General features: G+C 39.4%; 1 protein-coding gene across 2 annotated transcripts in view; it reads left to right on the top strand.

Annotated features, from left to right (window-relative positions):
* ctnnd2b (catenin (cadherin-associated protein), delta 2b) overlaps positions 1-20,204 on the top strand; it is a 131,941-nt gene that overhangs the window by 73,442 nt on the left and 38,295 nt on the right. For both annotated transcript variants that reach the window (XM_053330349.1, XM_053330350.1), the window contains 3 exons: positions 1,352-1,595; positions 5,108-5,164; positions 17,153-17,285. In XM_053330349.1, the coding sequence (XP_053186324.1) occupies positions 1,352-1,595; positions 5,108-5,164; positions 17,153-17,285 (434 nt within the window). The remainder of the gene's footprint in view (positions 1-1,351; positions 1,596-5,107; positions 5,165-17,152; positions 17,286-20,204) is intronic.

The raw sequence follows: 20,204 nt of genomic DNA on the forward strand, positions 1-20,204 counted from the left end.
AACAGCTATTTAACTAGAAGTCAATTCCCCTCTCTGTTTGAGACTGAGAAAGCAGATTATAGTGTTCTGATGTCTGTTCAGGAAGGCTGCATTACCAACCAGGCATAGTGGGCAGCCCCAGTGGCCCCAGGTTAATTGTGTGCCAGTTAGTTGTGGTAATAATTGTAGTAATTAGATTAAGTGCAAATGTTGACAAAATGCAAAAACAGAATATAAATTGAAATGAAAAGGGCTTTGAAGTTGGCTTCCACTTAATGCAGGAATAAGGCTTCAAAAAAGAAACCAAGTTATATTTATACCCACTTTAGTGACACCTGGACGTCTCATCACCGTGACTCATTTTCTAAGATAGTTTTCATGTCCACCTCAGAACGGGCAAATTGGACATGATGTCACATAAGGGAGAGCACCTTATTAGGTCCTGTTTAAATATGGATCCTGATGCTAGTTTTGACACTGATGAGCCTGAAAATACATATTTATACTTCAGTGACTCGGCCAGGCATCAAAGGGACCAGGAAGTTGTAGGAATGAGAAAAAATGAAAGTCAGAAACAAGAAATTGAGTTGTAGAGTTCGTGGAGAACCAGTGGAGAGAACCAGTGGTACCAAAACAAGCAGTGAGTGTTTAAAACCGGCAAGAGTAATGTTATTTACAGAACAGACAGAAATGAATGAGGAGCAGCTTTCAAGGTCAGTCCTGTCTCCACACTTGCACATACATACTGATATTAAAGACTAGCAGCGTTAAGAAGACTTGATGTATTTGTAGGCTGGAATTTGTACACATGAGGGAAAATGCTGACACACAAACTAAAACTAGCAAATAAAGCAACCACTCTAGAAAGCATTTGTCAACTGTCACCGGTGCCTGCAAAGTTTTATATGTGACTGTAAAGTTTGTTTTTCGTAAATGGTTTTGTTTAATGGTGCATGTCTGCTTTGACTGATTCTGTCTGTTTTGTGTTTGTTTTCTTATGGGCTTATTTTATTCATAATGAAAAATAAGCCCATTTTCATCTGAAGTTACTCCACCTGTTGAGTTGTAAGTTGATCACTGCAGTTTGACTTGCTGTTTTATTTCATATCTTTGCTTTCTTTCATTTTTTTTTTTTGCTTCTTCCCTCTCCACTTATTTTCTTCTGTGCTGTTTCTTCCATCTGTGCCGGTGTTGTTGCTTCTATCTCTTGTGTGTGTGCGTGTGTGTGTATTTGTGTATCCTTGTGTTGGCGCTCGTGCGGTTTCTTCTCCCCCTGCTCCCCGCTCTTCCTCGGCTACATCAGTGGTGAACCAGTTGTACCAAGAAGTCCTCAACTATCTGCTCTGTCCCTACGCTCCTCTTCCCGCTTTAGCCCCGCCTTCCCCCGGTGTCGACCCAATCCCCTTGCAGCGAACGGGAAGCCAGAGCGCCACCGCCACCTTTCAGAGAGGCAGCTTCGCCACAGGAGGCGGGGCGGCCGACTACGCCAACCCGTACCGCACCCTGCAGTTCTGCCCGTCCACCGAGTCGCCTTACAGCAAGTCGGGCCCCGCACTCCCTCCTGAGGCGGCCCTGGGCCGGTCTCCATCTGTGGACAGCATCCAGAAGGACCCAAGGTGAGGACAAACAAGGCATTTTTACTTAGAATCAGCTCTGGCTTGTTGATGAAGCCCCTTTGTTCTGCTCCCTTTCCACTCTCACTGAACTTACTGAGGGCCAGATTCACCAAATTAAACAACCTGGAGAACATTAAGCTTTACTGTGAATAAGAGCTTCATTGCAAGCCACAAAAAGAGTGCCAAAGTTGGAAGTGTGACATAGTGACATGAGAATAATTCACCTCAACAGATAACTGACTGTCAGGATTTTGACGGTCCAGCGCAGTAAAAGGCTGGTTGAATCTGGGCTTTAGTATGAGGCACACATCATGCCACATCTTTCACTGTCCTCTCTAGTTCGCCTGGTGTTGAGGCTTGTTCACACTGTTACATGAATGCCTACGCACACCTCTAGGTCCAATTTAAAAGTTGGGTATCACTGTTAAGAGCGGAGTGCCTCTCTGTCAATGACAATCAGTCACATTCTGTGCAGAAGGTAGACACAGTTAATGTGGAAAGTGCATGAAGCTTTTAGAGCAGGAGAGCTGTGTGTATGGGTATGACTGTGTGAGAATGAGAGAGAGACAGTGACAGACAGACAAAAGAGTAAGAGAGAGACACATACAGAGACAGCGTAATAGCTGTTTTATCATTATTTTGTCCTAGTTAAAAATACAGCTGGAAATGCTACTGTAGGTGTTGGAGCTTTCTGTCATAGCCTCTGCTGTGTCTGACTAATGACTGCACAGACTAGCTGTCAAAGATAGAAGCAGCCTAATTAGAGTTGGATTGTCTCTCTTTGTGACATTTCAGCTCAGGTACAGGACAGGAGATATATCTTTCTTTTTTGCACAAATGTTATATTGCTAATGAGGAAGTCACACTTTGTGCTGAAATCTTTATCATACACATAAATATCTTTGTGTCTTTAGCATAAGTGACTCTTGTTGTTGTTGCCATTGCTCTTTCCTCCACCCATTGTCCGAGTATTTATTTCTCCGTTGCCCTCCTGCACATTTGCACTCACATTGTGTGTTCGTTCACTCTTAAGCTCCAGCATCATTGTTGTGTAGCTTTCCAGCATCCATACTGTACATCTGCACTGCTACATTTCAAGGACTGACTTGCGATGCATGGCATTACGCTTTTACCTTCACAACATGCAAAGTCAAGGTCAGTCTGATTGAGACAGTGCTATCTGTCGCTCCCACGCTGCGTTAAAGGGAGGGTCCCGCCACACTGAAGCCATACAGGGATGTTCTGTATCTACAAGCTTGCTGCACTGCTGCTGCCCTGAAGCACGAGGATGAATTGTTCCGACAAATATATTAAAGGATAACGTTGGTGATGTTCTGTAGATTTCTTATTGATGACAAATTCAATGAAAAGACCAAAACCTATAGCATGCTAGTTCATCTCTCAATACATTTAAGACTTCCCTGCCTTGTCTACTGCAAGTCATTTCTACTGAAGATGTCTATCTTTAAAACGGGTTGTTTCATTTTCATAAAAGGCTCAGTCATTTCTAGGGGTGGGAGAAAAAATCGATACAGCAAAGTATTGCAATATTTTGCATAGTAATATTGTATCGCTATATAGAATGCCAAGTGTCAATCTTTTATTATATAAATTGTAAATTAAAATGACATTTTTTGGTACTAGAATAATAAAATCAATGGCTTTTTCAGTCCATTAGATGGCTCTAGTTTGTTTTCTGGTGAGGTCAGCAGAGGTGACAGTCAGCGTACAGTAGGGAAGTTTTCCTTTGGGGACATAATTTGCAGTTGAAAAATAAGAATTGCAATATATCACAGTATATTGCAATATATTTAAAATCGCAATAATGTCGTATCGTGATAATATCTTATCGTGGACCCTCTGGTAATTCCCAACCCTAGTAATTTCCCAACACTCAAACACACTTTTTATCAAATGTTACACAAATGCAAAACACAAATGAATGTATTTGTAGGGGAGTTTTTATTGCACAGGTGTAGCCATGTATGTAGGATTATGTAAAATAAATAAATAAACTCTGATTGTGTTCCTGATGATAAAGGAACATGTGGTTCACTGTTTTAAAAAAAACAAAAAAAGTTTTTCAGACAACAATGGAGCGCTCTAGCATTAGGGCTGGGTATCCATATTCCATACCTTTACGGTATTGACCGAAATAAGTTGATACCAATGAAAGGCAAGGCAAGGCAAGGCAGTTTTATTTATATAGCGCATTTCATACACAATGGCAATTCAATGTGCTTTACATAAAACAGAAAAACATGTAATTTGAGAAACTTAAAACATACAATTAACCCCCCACCCCACCCCCCCATAATAAAAACAAAGTACGAAGTACTCAATTGGTGTCGGTATCACTTTAAGGGTACTTGGATTGGTAGTGGTATCATTTTTTAAACGATACCCAGCCCTATATAGCAAAGAGGAATGAGATACATTTCAGTACAGGGGTCAATTGTTGGTTTTGGTCTTTCATGTTTTGTTTACAATATGAAAAAATACAATATCACCAGCCTTGTCCTTTAAACAACAAAACCCAGCTTTAAGGAGATTGACCCATTGGGCGTTCTATGATACAGTCACCCCAACTAGGTTCATTCCATGCTTTTCGTAGGCATAACCTATGCATTTGAGAGACTATTTTGATATTTTCATAATTCATTAGATTCACACAATCTAAACATGAACCAAAAAATGATTTACAGAAAACAAAACCAGCACGATTAAAAGTACTTCATTTGTTACCACCTCAGTTCCTGGGGTAACAGGAGAAAGTAGGTAACAGTATACAGATATATATGAAGCAGTATCTAAATTTAACCTATCGTAATCTACACATAACAGGCTTAGCATACCGTGTTACTTACTCACCATTTAGCTTTGCTATGAGTCCTGCTTTTCAAAGATAACGCTACTTACTTACAACAGAATTCAACTAGGCGACATCACATATGGGTGACTTCATCTATGTCATCAATCAACAGCTAATTTGCCTTAAAAGACCAACCTCATAAATAGAGAGAAGAATAGAGAGAATGATTTTGCTTATATAGAGAGTAAATGATAAAATACTGTAGTTTGATTACAGATGTTGGAACAAGGTGTGTACTGTACAAAGCTTACAACCTTGTGTGAATTTTAAAGTAAACCTTGTGCTTTTGGATCTGGACTTTTGACTTAAAGGCTACACTCTGCAGCAACCATGAGCAAGACATCCAGTTCGATGTGTGACTGTCCAAGAAATAAAGGTGTTACCTAGTTTTAGTAACCAAAAGACCCTCTCTTTACCTGACACATCCACCATCTCCTCACCACCCGCTCTAAATGCATGTCCACCACCTTGCCCACCTCCTCTACCATTGCCTGATAACCTAATGTTGAGAGAGAAAGACGAGTCTAGATGCTATAGATTGATTTATATTAATCATCACTATTCTGACATTTATTGAATATAATTTGTTGCCAGACAGCCAACATATCTTGTTTCTCTCTGCCTGTCCCCCCTTCGATAGGTACGACCCCGAATTCCTTGTGTGGAATCAAAATCAAGCCGAGCAAAGAATGACAAAGTAATCCAACTATTTATTTATACCTATTTACATTCTGTCTATCTATCTTACCTTTGTCTCATTCACTGAATCTTTCCATCATCACTACACAAACAGATATCAGACAGGAGTGTTAATGTTAAAGGCAGCATGACAGTGTACATCTCACATTTGTATTGTCACCCATTTACGCACAGTGCCTTTATATCAGCTGTAAAGAGATTCTGAATTGGAGAGTAGATGAGAGTCCTGGCTTTTCAAAGTTCTTCACATTTGAATTCAACATGGAATAACATCAGATTGACTTCCTCTGTGACCTGAAAATGCTCAGAAATAAGTTCTGATCTTCAAAAAGTAAAGTAATCTAACCAGTTTTCAGATAATTGACCAATTTAGTTAATTTACTTTGCTTATTTGCAATGTGCAATAATATGGCTCACCACAGCGTCTGTTTTTAAGAGTGTAAATATTCATCATTCTCTCCTTGGGCTTTCCATCGATCCACCCATCCCTCCATCCATTTATCTATCTGTTGATTTATTGGGTCATTTGTCTCCATTGTCTGTCTGTCCTGGTGATTTCTGAACATGCTTTGTGACGGTTGTTTGTGGCTTGCCCAGAGTTTATTTTGGCACCTGGATGTGATTTAGTTTTAATGTTAGTTGACTAAAATGCATCTTAGTTTTAATCTAGTGTATTTAATTGTTTGTTTAGTCAACAAAAAGTACATATATTTTTGTTAAGTTTTTCTTAAGTCAAGATTTAGTCATGTTTTTGTTGTGGATTTTTACATTTTTATGTCTTTTTCGGCTACAGCTGTTGCTATCTTTGTTGTGTACAGCTACCATGATTTCAGGTGTTGTTCTTTTCTATTGCAGGTTAGTGAAAAGCTATTTATAGCCTGTTTATAGTATACTATAAAGGTTTACACGTCACTCTGATAAGGGATATAGCCCGAAGTAAATCCAGTTGTCACTCATGTTGTTCTTCCACACTTGGTATTATTGCAGCTACCTGTGCTCTTCGCTGCAGAGCTAATTCCTGATAATTCAGGAGCTGGATTTTTTCATCTGTTTACTTCTGTTGTTATTGTTGTCTGGGTATAGCTTGAGAAGAGCAGCTAAAATGTCGGTTAACATTGACTGTTCCTTAAATGACCACTTGCCTTGTGCTCTCTTTTGAGAAAAAATCTGAAATCACAAGGGAACATTTTATAATTTAAATTCTTCGTTTCATGATGACTCTTATGGTTTTGCATTAATTCAGTGAAATGCCATTCCATTATCAGTCAATGTAGTTGGAGTCCTAATTTCCATAAGCAGTAATGTGACATTCTATCAGCAGACGGTCACACTGAGCCTGATAGCATCCTGCTACGCAAGAGCCCCAGGCAATGAACAACAATCCACATTAACTTCCCTGCTAAAGTCACCTTCTTATCTAACTCTCAAACATGCACCTTGGCTTGTTGAATAAACCATCAGACATTTATGCCAGTTAGCAGGCTATAAAGCCAATTAGCTGCTCAGCTACAGCACAACAATACGTAAACATACCTGCATATGTCACTTCAGTCCAGTTAGATGCTGGATGTTAATGACGGTATGTTACGTTAGCCTAATCTTTTTATAAATGCATTGTTGCTGCTTCTTGTTTTACTTTTAGTGGGATTGCGGATGCATTTAATCCATAAATCATTACCAATGCTAGTTAACATTAGCTAACATTAACATAACGTTAGCTAACATTACTGAATGCAAGATGCTGCTTATTCGGTCAAGCAGAAAAGATTTAGCTACATTTGACCAATCTGGAGCTACAATGTGTGATTTTCAGGATGCATGCAAGTTATTAAATAGTTATACTGCATTATATTTTGAGAGATTTTGAGTTTTTAACTTGGTTTCAGTCTTGTCATCTGGGAGAAGAGGTCATCAGGGACTCTACTTTTCTGTGGCATTTTCGAAATTAACTAACAGTAACACATTTTTCTGATGGAATGGGGTACAGGATTAGTCTCTATGTAGACATGAAAAACAAAAAGAAAACTTTTTCTTCCCTACAATACCGACTTCATTAGCACAGTAAACAGAAGATAACTGAATAGGTGTGAGGTCATTGGCACCGTCTGCATCTGGCTCCCTAATGATACCTTTATCCTCTAAAAGCCTCAAACAAATATCATTTAGCTCATTTGCCAAGCTTCACACTGGCACATCCTGGCAAATCAAGGCACGTTGCTGTGGATACAGCCTCTTACGTACTCCAGTGTGCTTCCTCCTCCAGGCTGCCAGTAATTTGTGGGAATGTTCCCGCTAACACGAAGAAAGATTTGTGGAAAACAGGATCTGACCCGATCATAAAAGTGCCTCATTTTATTTCATGCTCATAAGCACAGTTAGAATCTCTGATCCATATTCAGTCACGGGGTTGCAATGGATTCTGTGTGTGTGTGTGTGTGTGTGTGTGTGTGTGTGTGTGTGTGTGTGTGTGTGTGTGTGTGTCAGTGTGTGTTTTCACAGCTCTGCCTGACATCTTCTGACCTTTCGTTCATCTCTTCCAGCCTCAGTGGGCCAGTCAGTCAGCCATGCCTTGACACCCTCACACACACACACACACACTGGATAACACAAACATAACACACGTCTCTCTTTTCTTTCTGTAATTTTCTGTCTGCCTCACTCTCTTTCACTATTTATCTTCTTCCCCCTCTCTTCCCTAGTTATTAATTCTTTTTCTCACTCTAACCTCTGTTCTATATGGAGGTCAAGGTGAGGTCACTCACAGACTCACATTCAGACTCTTTCATTCAAGAGTGTAGTGCTGATTGGTATGCACATTGATTGACTATGTAAATTAAATTGCCTATTCATCTAATACAAAAAATGTCTCTAACATTTCAATTTGATTACATATTGTAGCAGTGACACTCATCTGTGTTAGCATGCACACTTATTAACAAATCCAACTTTTTGAGGAAAAAACAAGCACAGGTTAGAGGTGGGGTTAATAACAGCAGTATGATCCAGGATCTACATGTACACCGTTACCCAAGGCACATGTCCTATCTACAGAAGAAATATAACATAGGAGTATTCTGAAAGTATATTGAGCACATACAATATTAAAACTTCAGATGCCAGCTAGCAATAATCAATATTTCTAACTTGATCAGTTACTAAAGAAAAGCTCCATAGCAGCTATAGTGCTCTAAAAACGCTGCAATTTATCTTTGATATTCATTCCAGACTGCATGCCGTTTTTAAAAAAAAGCTAATATTAACAAAGATATCTTTGATATCTTTGTTAAATGGCACAGTGTACATGGGCTGCGAAGAAGTAAAAACCCACTGAAACTCCTCTAAAAAGTCGATAGAGTGCACTAGGGCCCAACCGATACTGGATTTTTGGAGCAGATGCCGATACTGATATTGGGGGGAGGGGGGGTGCCTGATATTGATATATAAGCAGATCATCTCACATATATATAAAGACACTTTTTTCAAATGTGATTACCAAACACCTGCTACAATAATATGTAATGGAGTCATGATATTTACAGTTTAAGAATACGATTCATTTTAATAAAATGACATTAAATAGTTTAAATGCTGCTACCACATACATTTTGTACATTCATTGGGTTTCATGTGGCTACTACCACATACTACACCACAGTCATTTCTATAGAGCTAGAAGAGGAAGAATTGCAGAGTTAGTGAGTGTAAATACATCCTCTTCACTGAGCAACCGATGACACTTGTGGGTCTGGAGAGAAAGTGGAGAGAGACACACAGAAACAAGATCTGATAAAGGAAACAAAGAACACATGCTACGACATCATTGCAAGGACAATTACACGGACTGTTGCCTTTTAACCAGTGTTGTCCATCATAAATCAGTTACTGAGTGTGCTCATTACAGTCCATCAGCTCCACATATCATAGGCAGATCCTCTGTTGCTCCTTGGTTTCTATATTCTAGTCTAGTTTGCTATGAATACACTGTAATGTTTAATTGTTAATCAGCCACATGAAGTTGTTAGATGTCCCACTGAAAAATGAATGCAGTCTTGACGGTTTATTTAAAAAATTCCATCCTCCTTTCCATCTTTCTCTCCTTCTCTTTTCTTCTTTTCTTCTTCAGTTTACCCCACCTGACATTCTGCATGTCTGTATTAATGTCTGTCTGTCGGGGAATGAGTCATCAGACAAATCTCTATTTCCCCCCTCCTGACAGTCCTCAGTGGTGGGAACACACACACACACACACACACACACACACACAAAAACACACCCAACACAAATCAGATAGTTCGCTCTCCGGTTTCAATTCGCTCTATTCCCCAAAAACCCTGACTCACAGGAAATCCTTTCAGCTCGATATAGCAGCGAGCATCATCTGCCTGCAGCCCTCACATTACAGCGCCTCGCCCCTGCACTAATACATAATTCATCCATTCATTCATTGATAGTTTATTTATTTGCCAGGTTTAATTGTTGGGTTTCCTGCAGCCTCGCCATCTCATATTGTGAGGTAAATGTTTTGGCTGTGGATGACACACTCGCTCTCACACACAAAAACACACACACACACTGTCGCGCACATACAGACATGTGGTGATGCGAGATAGTCCACCTGGTTGGTTAGGAACAAAGAGTGGATTGACAGTTTGTCAGTACTTTGTCCCAGTCCACTGAGTCGCCAAATGAAACATTAAGCTCTCTTGGGGAATTTCGGAGATACACATATTTGGGCGCGCACACACACACACACACACAGGATACATATACACACATTATTGGTGAAAGTAAAAAAAAAAAAAAACATCAGTCATTTCCTTTCTTTTAGATGAAGTGACTCAGCTTTTTTCTGTCTTTTTCAAATGCTCCTCTTCTCCTCAACTGTCCTTTTTTTCTCTATATTGACTCATTTTGATTGGAAGCCACCTTCAGGACAAAAGGGTAAAGGGACAAGGTTGCAGTCAAACCGAAAAGTGGCTTATTTATAGGAAGCACAAAAGAGGGGAGGGGAGAAGAAAAGGACAGGCAGAAACTGGAGAAACTAGGTGACATTTGGATCACTTAGCAATTTTGCTTCATGTGCCTTGAAGTGAAAATATCTGCAACTGGGGTGAGATAATTAATCTCGTCGTCCAAGCTTGTTTGGAGGATTTAGTGAAGTCATATGAGCTGACTTCTACTTTGTTTATTAAGACGAGTAAAATAGCTTCTTTTTAAAAATCTGATCTGTTATGATTGACATGTTTTTGCACTTTATAGGAGAAATTTCCATATTTCAAGACTGACCTCAGCTTCAAAATAAGTTCAAGCACATTATATAGACTTGACCAATACAATAGTTGCAAGTGAGTATACTGGAGGTCTTGCCCTGGGTTTAGCCTTTTAAGTCCTTCAGTCCTACCTTTTTGATTGGTTGAGGTTGCTGGGGTCATTCTAGCCTGATAGAAAGACTCTATTCATGGTTGAAAACAAGTACAAGCACCTCTGATTATTCCTGAAATATATGTGACGTTTTTAATCATTTTTTCCACCATATTTATAGCTGGCAATGCATTATTTGATTATTCTAAAAATAAAAAAAATAGTACAGCTGAACATGAATCAATGCTAAGGCAGCAAAGGACTGATCCTAAGACAAGACTATGCTTCAGTCCAAATACGCTTATCTCAGTTTCGCTTCTCTATAATTGAAGCTAAATGGAGTGAATTAATGATAATACAGAAATATAGGCCACACCATTAATTCTTTTATGAGACATAATAGACCTTTTTAGACAAGTTATAATATAATCTGTCAAGATTGTTTTTTTTTTTTTTTGTTAAAGCGATGTAGTGGATGAATGCATCATACTGTATAGCACAAGCTGAAAAAATATACTCATCTGTACTTAAAAGCTGTCTTCAATCCATTCAATGACCATGAAACATGCTCATACACATACTGAATCGTTTTTCAATACAAATATGATTATTTCTTTTCTCCAAGAGCTGCTTAAATATGATGCATATTCTTTTCCTGACCAACCAATGAACACTAAAACACTACAAACAATCCCAGAGTGAACACTTTCGCCCCAAAGTTCACAGATGGCTCAGCGGTATTTGCTCATCCTGCTGTGATGTTGTCACACAGTGTTTGGGACTGAGAGAAGCATATCCTCCTGTGTCCCCCCCCCACCACCACCACCACTCTCTCTCTCTCTCTCTCTCTCTCTCTCTCTCTCTGGAAGAACGCACACACACAGCAAGAGAGAGATAGGGATGCTGAGTGAAAAGTAGTACAGCTCCAGGCTAGAGTTAGTGAATGAATGAGCCATTATAGTACAGCTTTCTGCAGCAGGACACACAAAGAAGGAGACAGTCTCTTCATTTTTATTTAGATCCACTCTGACTGTCGGTAGATCATTTTTTTTAGAGTTCGCTCTGCTTTCGAGTCGCGTTTCGGTTACAGGGATTTACCCCTCAACAGCAACACATTACACAACACGTCAACCCGATGTTCAGTACATTAGAGTATTTTAGTCTTTATGTGCGCGTGTTGAATATGTACATTTGTTTCTCCGCATGTGTGTGAATGTGTCTGCAGAGCATCACGGAGCCTCGGGGGCCTCGGGTTGAGTTTGATCCACTGTGATGTGCCACTTTCTCAACAGGGCCGTAACTATTCTAGGCTCTGGTTCTGTCATTGTGTGTGTGTGTGTGTGTGTGTGTGTGTGTGTGTGTGTGTGTGTGTGCGCTATCTCGCATGTTTGTGATTGTTTCCCACCTATTCGTGGTGCTCGTGTCTCATAACTCATATGCACAATGGTGTTTTTTCTTCTTCTGATGCTCTGATGCACACTTGTTTGCAGTGAGTGGGTGTGTCACATACACTCTGTGCCTGCAGATTACCAGCAATTACACTGTGTGTTTGTTCTGTGTGTGAAATAGCACAACTGTGTGTCTGTTTTTGTGTGTGTATATGGTGTATATAGGTGTGAATTTTGGGTGTGCTTTAACCTAAAACTTGGAGAAGGCCAGTACGAAAGAAGAAAGATTGAGAGATAGAGGAAGTGACAGAATGAAGAAGTTTTTATAATAAATATTGTAGAAGTGCTTTCAGAAGTGCCACTTTGACCTCCACATACTGTTTATTCTTTGGGCCACTGATGTGCCAGTGGCAACACTGTGCGCTGCCTCTTGATGAGTAATGGACTGAAAAGCGCTTTGAAATCTCATTTTTGCCAGTTTCATTGAGCCGTCTTAGGAAAAAAACCCCGACAGAAACAGTTGAAAGAGCCTCAGCATTGACGGACAGCTGAAAGCTTCCTCAATTATTTATCATGCACAGAGATGATTTTACCGCATGGTGACGTGGGATGTGAACAGCGCTGAATTCAAACGAGCTTCGTTGTCGAGCCTTTTGCTGTGAAGCCAAGCGCGACCTTCTGTTGTGTAATCATTTACCCAAAGCTTTTCTTTCTTTACTCCACAGTGTCAAAGAAGGTGTTACATAAAAGGCCTTAACTTTGGGATGTTTCATCAACTGGTCTTTCACTTTGTTTTTACTTTTACTGCTGCAGATGTGTCTTTTGTTTGGAAATGACTATTACCATACATTTTACAACTAAGATGTCTCTTGTTCAACACTCTCCATCCAATACATGCATTTAATTGGGACAGTTTTGTTATAAAACCCAAACAGAAGTGAGTAAAGGCATTTTTACATAGCATTAAACATCAATTTGACCTTTTTCTGAAGATTTCCACAGCATTTACAGTATATGATCTTCATCAGCAGATAGAGTTTGCTCAGTTGTCATGGAGATAGCTCAGTTTTTATGTGACATACAGTTTCCGAGGTCAAAAATAAACTACATTATCAGTTTGCTCAACAGTTGTCATTTTTCTGATAAATATTAAATATACTGCTACAACTCTGTCTCTACATTATGCTACATGTACGTATACACTGCTGTTAATTACATCTAGCAAGTTACAATATTTTGAATAGATCAGTAAAATGTTTCACTGACACAAATATGAAATAATACACTCAGCACTGCTGGGAGAAGATTAAACCTAATCTATTATAGTTTCTGAAGGAGCAAAGTGTTGAATGATTGGTCAAACATATAGACTCATGCATATCACACAAGGGCCACACATCCCCAGGACACAGGACACAGGACACTAAGGACCTCAAGTCAGAAATGATTCTTTGACATCTTACCATTGTTCCACACATCCCATGACTTAGAGCTTCTATCTTATCATTATCATCTTTTTCATGTATTAATATGATAAGCCAACCATTTAATCCTTCTTCACTTATAGAGTAGGGTTTCATTAGTGCCTCACAGTATCTGCTCCAAGCAACTGTAGCAGTAGTAAACTGCTTTATAGTTATGTTTAGGCACTCACAACACTTGGTTAAGGTACGGAAAAGATTGTGGTTTTGATTTCATACAGAACAAAAGTCGACAGTGACACATTAGCTTTATATATTACTTTATAACATCGACCCAGAACCACAATCTGTCCTGAAAATTTACCCGAAGAGCTTCTGTTGTCTAACCACATGCAGGATTCAAGTGTGACGTCAACTTCTGTGGTACAAGAACGATGCACTTCTTCCACCTTATCCAACATAATCTTTGCAGCAATTATTTTCCCCTCAAAGCATAACTGGCAAAAAAAGAAATGAACAGTATAGAAATGTAATTTCAACAAGACACGACTGTATTGACCCAATTTATCAGATTAATCTCATGGTGCCACTATGCTTTCAAGCTCCATCTATATTCACTATGTACTATATTTAACTTCTTTTTTCAGTGTTTCTTCATACTCTTTACTCTACTTCTTTCACACCTTTTTCTCCATTAGCCTCTTTATAATCAATGCGGTCATATGTTGTATGTCAGTTATATGTTGTTTGTACCACTTCATCATTTTAATCCCTTCAATTCACCACATGATTACATAACATGTTAATTCTCTTTAAGTGGAGCCATCTGCTTCACTGGCTAATAAAGTAGTTTCATATCTATAGGCGCTGTTAATGCTGGTGCCCCACTTTCTAATTACAGTGTAAAGAAAACATGCATGAAACAAACACACACACACACACACACACACACACACACACACACACACACACACACACACATCTGACAGCTCACTCAGCAGTAATGTTAGATGTCTTATCGGCCAATTAACCCACAAGGTGACCCACGCAAGGTTATGTCATCTCCGATCATATTTATCGAGGCAGACGGCGCTGTGCGTGCATAACAGCATTAAACATAGTGCGTTAATGTGTGTTTGTGTAGGCATGTGCCTGCAGGAAAACAGGAAGACTAACAAGGAGGAGAGAGAGAGAGAGAGAGAGAGAGAGAGAGAGAGAGAGAAGGGAAAATTGTGAAAGAGGAAAAGAGGAGAGGTTTTTTTTCGAAGAGAGAGAAAAAAATAACCTTTTGAAATAATTCTCTTTTCCTTCTCTCTCTCTCTCTCTCTCTCTCTCTCTCTCTCTCTCTCTCTCTCTCTCTCTCTCTCTCTCTCTCTCTCTCTCTCTCTCTCTCTCTCTCTCTCCAATTTCCCCATTTTTCAAACACTGGCTTTATCCCATTGGCCTATTATGAAACTTAGAGACAAAAGCTTTCTAATCCTGGCTCTTCTACACTGCCTTTGATGGCTGGGTGTGTATGCAAGTCAATGAGTGCCTATGTGTGTGTGTTTGCTATATTAGTGTGCTGGCTTGTGCATGCTTGCGTGCGTGCGTGTGTGTGTGTATGCATGCGTGCTTTGCTGCCTCTGCTCCACACTGCACACCAAGTCATCCTACGGCGCTCTGTGGTGTGTGTTCATTTGCGGATGTGAACCAGCAAGTGTTTGTGTGTGTGTGTGTGTGTGTGTGTGTGTGTGTTTATGTTCGGTTAGACTGAACTGAAATTATCTCCATTGGGACATTTGCGCTGTTGCTGCATCAAGAATAAGATACATCAAAGAAAAATGAGTTATACATAAGAGCAGAGCAAACAGCTAAAACTCCTCACAACTGTCAGGAACATTGGAACGTGTAAAAAGTGCACATTTAAAAGCAGGAATCAAATATGGAAACTGGTGTGTACAAGCATCAGTATCAAAAGCTGTTGAGCATTATAAAAAAATGACTTGTAGGGAAGGAAATAAAAAGATTACAGTCCCATCTCCCCAGTCTCTACTCTTCCCTCAGGTCTATAAATGACAATGTTAAATCGAGCAGTAGAAATAAAACTGCCCCAAACAAAAAGACATAAAAAAAAGAAAATCCAGTACCAGTTTTAGTCGGTCTCTGGAAACCATCACTGTCAAGGAAACGTGATATTTTCGTTGCCGTTGGCTACAGATAATCTACATCATTAACTCCGCCTCCCTCTGATCCCTCACCGTGACTTCATTCCCTCACATCACATCTTTCTCACGTTAATTATTAGTGTTTCCTTCTTTAACACGCACACACACACCCTCGCACACATGTATAGGGTTAGGGAGCTTTATGTGTATGTGTGTGAGTGTGTGTGTGTGTGTGTGTGCGCGCCTATGCCTAAAGCATGCCTTTGGGCAAAAAGCACTGATAGACTTTTGTTTCATGCTGAAACCGAAGCAGCTGGTGCAGGTGGAAGAAGGGATTCATCGCAGCAGGAAGAAGCCCTTACAGTGGATTTAAGATGAATGTTGAAATGATTCCCCTTCCTGTGACAATACATACAAACACACTTGGAAGAACTTGTCACTATTCTGTAGTATGTAATATGTGACCATGGGTTGTGCTAACACCAAAACACATACTTCACAGTCCTTTCACTGATCTACTCTAGCGCTTGGGTCACTGTGAATGTCAGTTGCATGAGTCATATGTCATACATGCCATCAAGAAAACGTGATACAAAACATCTTGCTATAGTTACACTACAAGGCCAAAAGTATGCAGACACCCAAATATTATATATATATGTGTGGTTGAGGAGTATTTCATTCATAGCATCCACTCTTCTAGGAAGGCTTTCCATCACATTTTGAAATTCTGGCTCTAGGGATTTAGTCCAGTCACAAGAGCATTAGCGATGTCGGGAAGCTGATATTAGCCACTAAAGCCTGACTCGCGGTTGACATTCCAGTTCATCCCAAAGATGTTGGATGGGGGTTTACGTGGCTCTACAGCAAGCGAGCGTGCAGTTTGCATTTTTCATTTGAGAGAAAATTAGAGTGTATGAGTGTGGAAAAAAAAGGTCTGTGTGTTCAGATGGAACCTGAAGTGAATATATGAGGTGGTGCTATTGCACAAGAAGTTCATGGAAAGATAGGTTTAGAGACAGATTGATTGTAATGTAATGGTAATGTCATCAAACTAAACTAGTTCATCCTTTTTATACATGGAAGTTTTTTATTCTTATTCTTCTTTTCTATTCATGCACTGTAGATTGTAGATGACTCATTGCTTGTCTTTGTGCCTTTACCAAGACATTAAAAATGCATAAATTTCCAGTGTTGTGTTTTATGTGGTATGATTTCATTGTGAGCATTGTGTGGCAATGTGATAAAGGGTCAAAAATGAAGACCAGTGTGGGAACAAATCCACCATAGTAAATATGAACTGGCAGGTAGAATATCTTGTGTGCAGTCATGCTATCAAACCTCCACCTACTGGCAGGAGGGCAGATAGTAAACACAAGATTACACTCATGGTTTTTCATTTTAGTGCCCACTGTCACCCTAAATAAACAGTTATTGTAGTTGAATATAATTTAAACTGAACATAAAACAGTAAATGTACAAATCCATTTCTGCCCATCTCTCTTCCTTTATTCATGGTGAGCATTTTAAATTAGGGTCACAGTAGGGAGGCAAGCTGCCTAGTGACAGGTTTAGACACACACACACACACACACACACACCCACCCACCCATCTCTATCTCTGCACACATCAAAACATACCACGTTTTTTCTATGTGTGTTTCTGTAGGGAGTTTGGCTGGAGGGATCCAGAGCTGCCAGAGGTGATCCAGATGTTGCAGCATCAGTTCCCGTCAGTCCAGTCCAACGCTGCCGCCTACCTCCAGCACCTCTGCTTTGGAGACAACAAGATCAAGTCTGAGGTATTGATCTCTTTGGAGAAACCCTGTCTAAAGAGAGGATATTTCGATTCGGAGGATCGAACCCTTAACTCTACTTGAGTGACTTCTAACTAACTGCACACCAACACCCTGTTGCTTACATTTACTCCCACACACACACTTCATACTTTCGCTCTTAATCACAGTTAGAGATTTACAGTTAGACTTTTCCTCTTTAATGTAGACATAATTTATCTGCTGAGGTTTTGAGAGTTCCACTGAACGTTGTCTTTAAAAAGGTATGCTGCTCTTGAGTTATTCAAGAGTGATCTTTTTTCAGTGTTTTGAGTACCACAAGCAAGATTCCAGGGGATCAAGGGGATTAATTAAGTTAGAGTGAGTGGGCAAGAATGTCTGCCTGGAAATGTCTTACAGTCATTGAACACATCAATGGAGAAACAATACAACAGCATTTTCATGTTACTTCTCGTGTTTGTTTTATCGTTCCCTCCAGCAGCTTAAGTAACCTCTGTAATATTCTTATGTTTGTATCATCAGTCTTCAGTCTTGTATTACAGTATGTTAAGTTTCCCAGTCAGTAGCCCTCTAAAACCAAATGCTCAGCATGGTCAATGTGCCCAACCTCCTGCCAGCTCCTCTGCAGCTGTGTTGGCATTGTGCAGAACAAGTAATTGAGGAAGTTAATCTCAGCCTGGCACTCTTGACATAAGAAAAGAGCTTTGTGTTGGACAAATCTCCAACAACCACTCTTGAAGTTAACAAAAAAAAAAAAGCCATTGTATGTATATTGTTAGCTTTTGACTTGACCTCAGCCCTATAAACCAGTGTTGCCAGATCAACCAGGTATGTGGAAACAAACCAAAGATAGAGATTTAACAAATAAGATGGTCAAACTTTAAACTTTATTTAATGTTAGATAAACAGGGAGCAAGTAAGGATCCACGCTTTAGAAACAAGGCCAAAAAAACACAACCTGTGATTACCAGAAACACAAGGCCAAAGTTGCTTATAATCAATAAGCCATATACTGTAATATAATTGGTTTTGATAGTCTTATTTCTACATGCTTCCTTGTTATTCTTTTTATTTCCAGCTCGGCGCTGTACAATTCTGCACACCAGCTGCCAATTACTTAATGACAGAGGTGTGCAGGTGTGCATAATTGTGAGCACTGCACCCGAGGAACGCGGTTTTGCATCAAAATTAGTACCCCATAATCCCAAAATCATAACTCTGTCAAACCATGAAAATGAGCTGAACCTACTCTCTACAAATATGGATGGATATGAAGTCACACAAAGATGCTCCTTATAATGATCTTGGTTCTTAATCATCTTATCAAATCAATGAAAAAAGGGTTTCTGGATACTGTCAATACATTGTGTGACATTATTAAAGCTCAGAATGTTCCATCAACATCTATATTTCTTGATATCTCCCTGGAGATCTCCTCTATCTATTCATATATTGAGATTTGTGCTGTATTATTGAACTTGTGGACATTAAGATAGAAACTGAGCAGGCAGGTTGTCAATAAATTGCTTTCCACTTGATTTCTTTTAATCCTGCAAATGTAGAAAGTGGCATTTTGACACTAACTAATACAAAGACGCACTGCACAGTAAAATATATTCGTCTGAAGAGCGAAATATTCCAGACATGTCCTTTATTCAGAGGAAACGCCGTCCAATGTGTGCAGCTGTCTGAGCGCCACCAAAATTCTATATATTAGATGGTATTAACTCCTCATTACGCACACTTAACCCAACTCTGAATATAGCCCCGTTCATGCAGTCTATCCTCCTGTCCTTTAGAGCCGCCATCACTCATCGTCCTGGAGAAAAGTGCTCCGTCTGTCTCTTCAATGTCAACTCAATTCAGCTCAATTCAACTTTATTAATCCCCATGGAGACGATGGATTTCAGGGCAAACAAAGTTCTTGGAGCAGCAATCAGGCAACGGGCTTTTAAAATAGACAGAAAGAGAGAGAGAGAGAGAGAGAGAGAGAGAGAGAGAGAGAGAAGGATGATGAAGAAGACTGATGTTGAGATTGTATTAAAGAATGAAGTATGGCAGTATTTAGAGCAGAGCAGCCAAAACTACAAGACACAAGCCAAATAGTTTTTCGCCCTTGAGAGAGAGAGAGAGAGAAGCCTCAATGATGAAATAATAGAGTGGATGTTTAGGGATATGACCTGCTCTGCTCATCTCAAGTCTCTTAACACCAGATGCACTGTGAGGACCTTTTTCTTCTGTAGCTGAATTGTTGCATTAGATAAAGAAAGAAAGAAGATTGACAACAGAGTGTAATCATTTTTTGCTTTTTTTTTTTTTTTTTTTTTACTATTTTGCACATAAAATAAGGAACTAGAAGAAGATCCCTTTGATTTTGAAAACTAATGATGACCATTTGCACATATATTCACTTATAAACAATTATTTCATTAATTGCAAACAATGATAAATAATCAACAGAATAATCATTAGGTCATTAAGAGTAAAATTCCTGTTAATGTAGCATCTACTCTAGTGAGGTAAAGCTAATTATGCTGTTGATTGTAATGTTTTGATGTTCTGATTGAACTTAATTGGATTATAATTGTTTCAAATTAGTATTTTGTTATATAACACACTCATGACAAGCATTTTACTTCAGGTGCTAACACAACAGTTCATTTTCTAAATAGTAAGAGTCCAATTGAAGATTTTCACCACTAAAAAGGTGATTCACCTATATGAAGTACCACAGACACAATGTACAGGATCCTTGGCTGCTGTTCTAACTGCATTGTGTCTAAACAGTCTCGTCTGCTAAGATTGCTCTTTTGTTTTCAGGAGAGCAGGCAGTCTGCCCTACTTTTTTTTGTGTGTCTAGACAGACAGAGGAGGGAGCAGGGGAGGGGTGATGGGACAGTAAGTGCAGCGGCTGGCATTTAAATA

Source organism: Scomber japonicus, chromosome 12 (assembly GCF_027409825.1).
Source record: "Scomber japonicus isolate fScoJap1 chromosome 12, fScoJap1.pri, whole genome shotgun sequence".
NCBI lineage: Eukaryota > Metazoa > Chordata > Actinopteri > Scombriformes > Scombridae > Scomber > Scomber japonicus.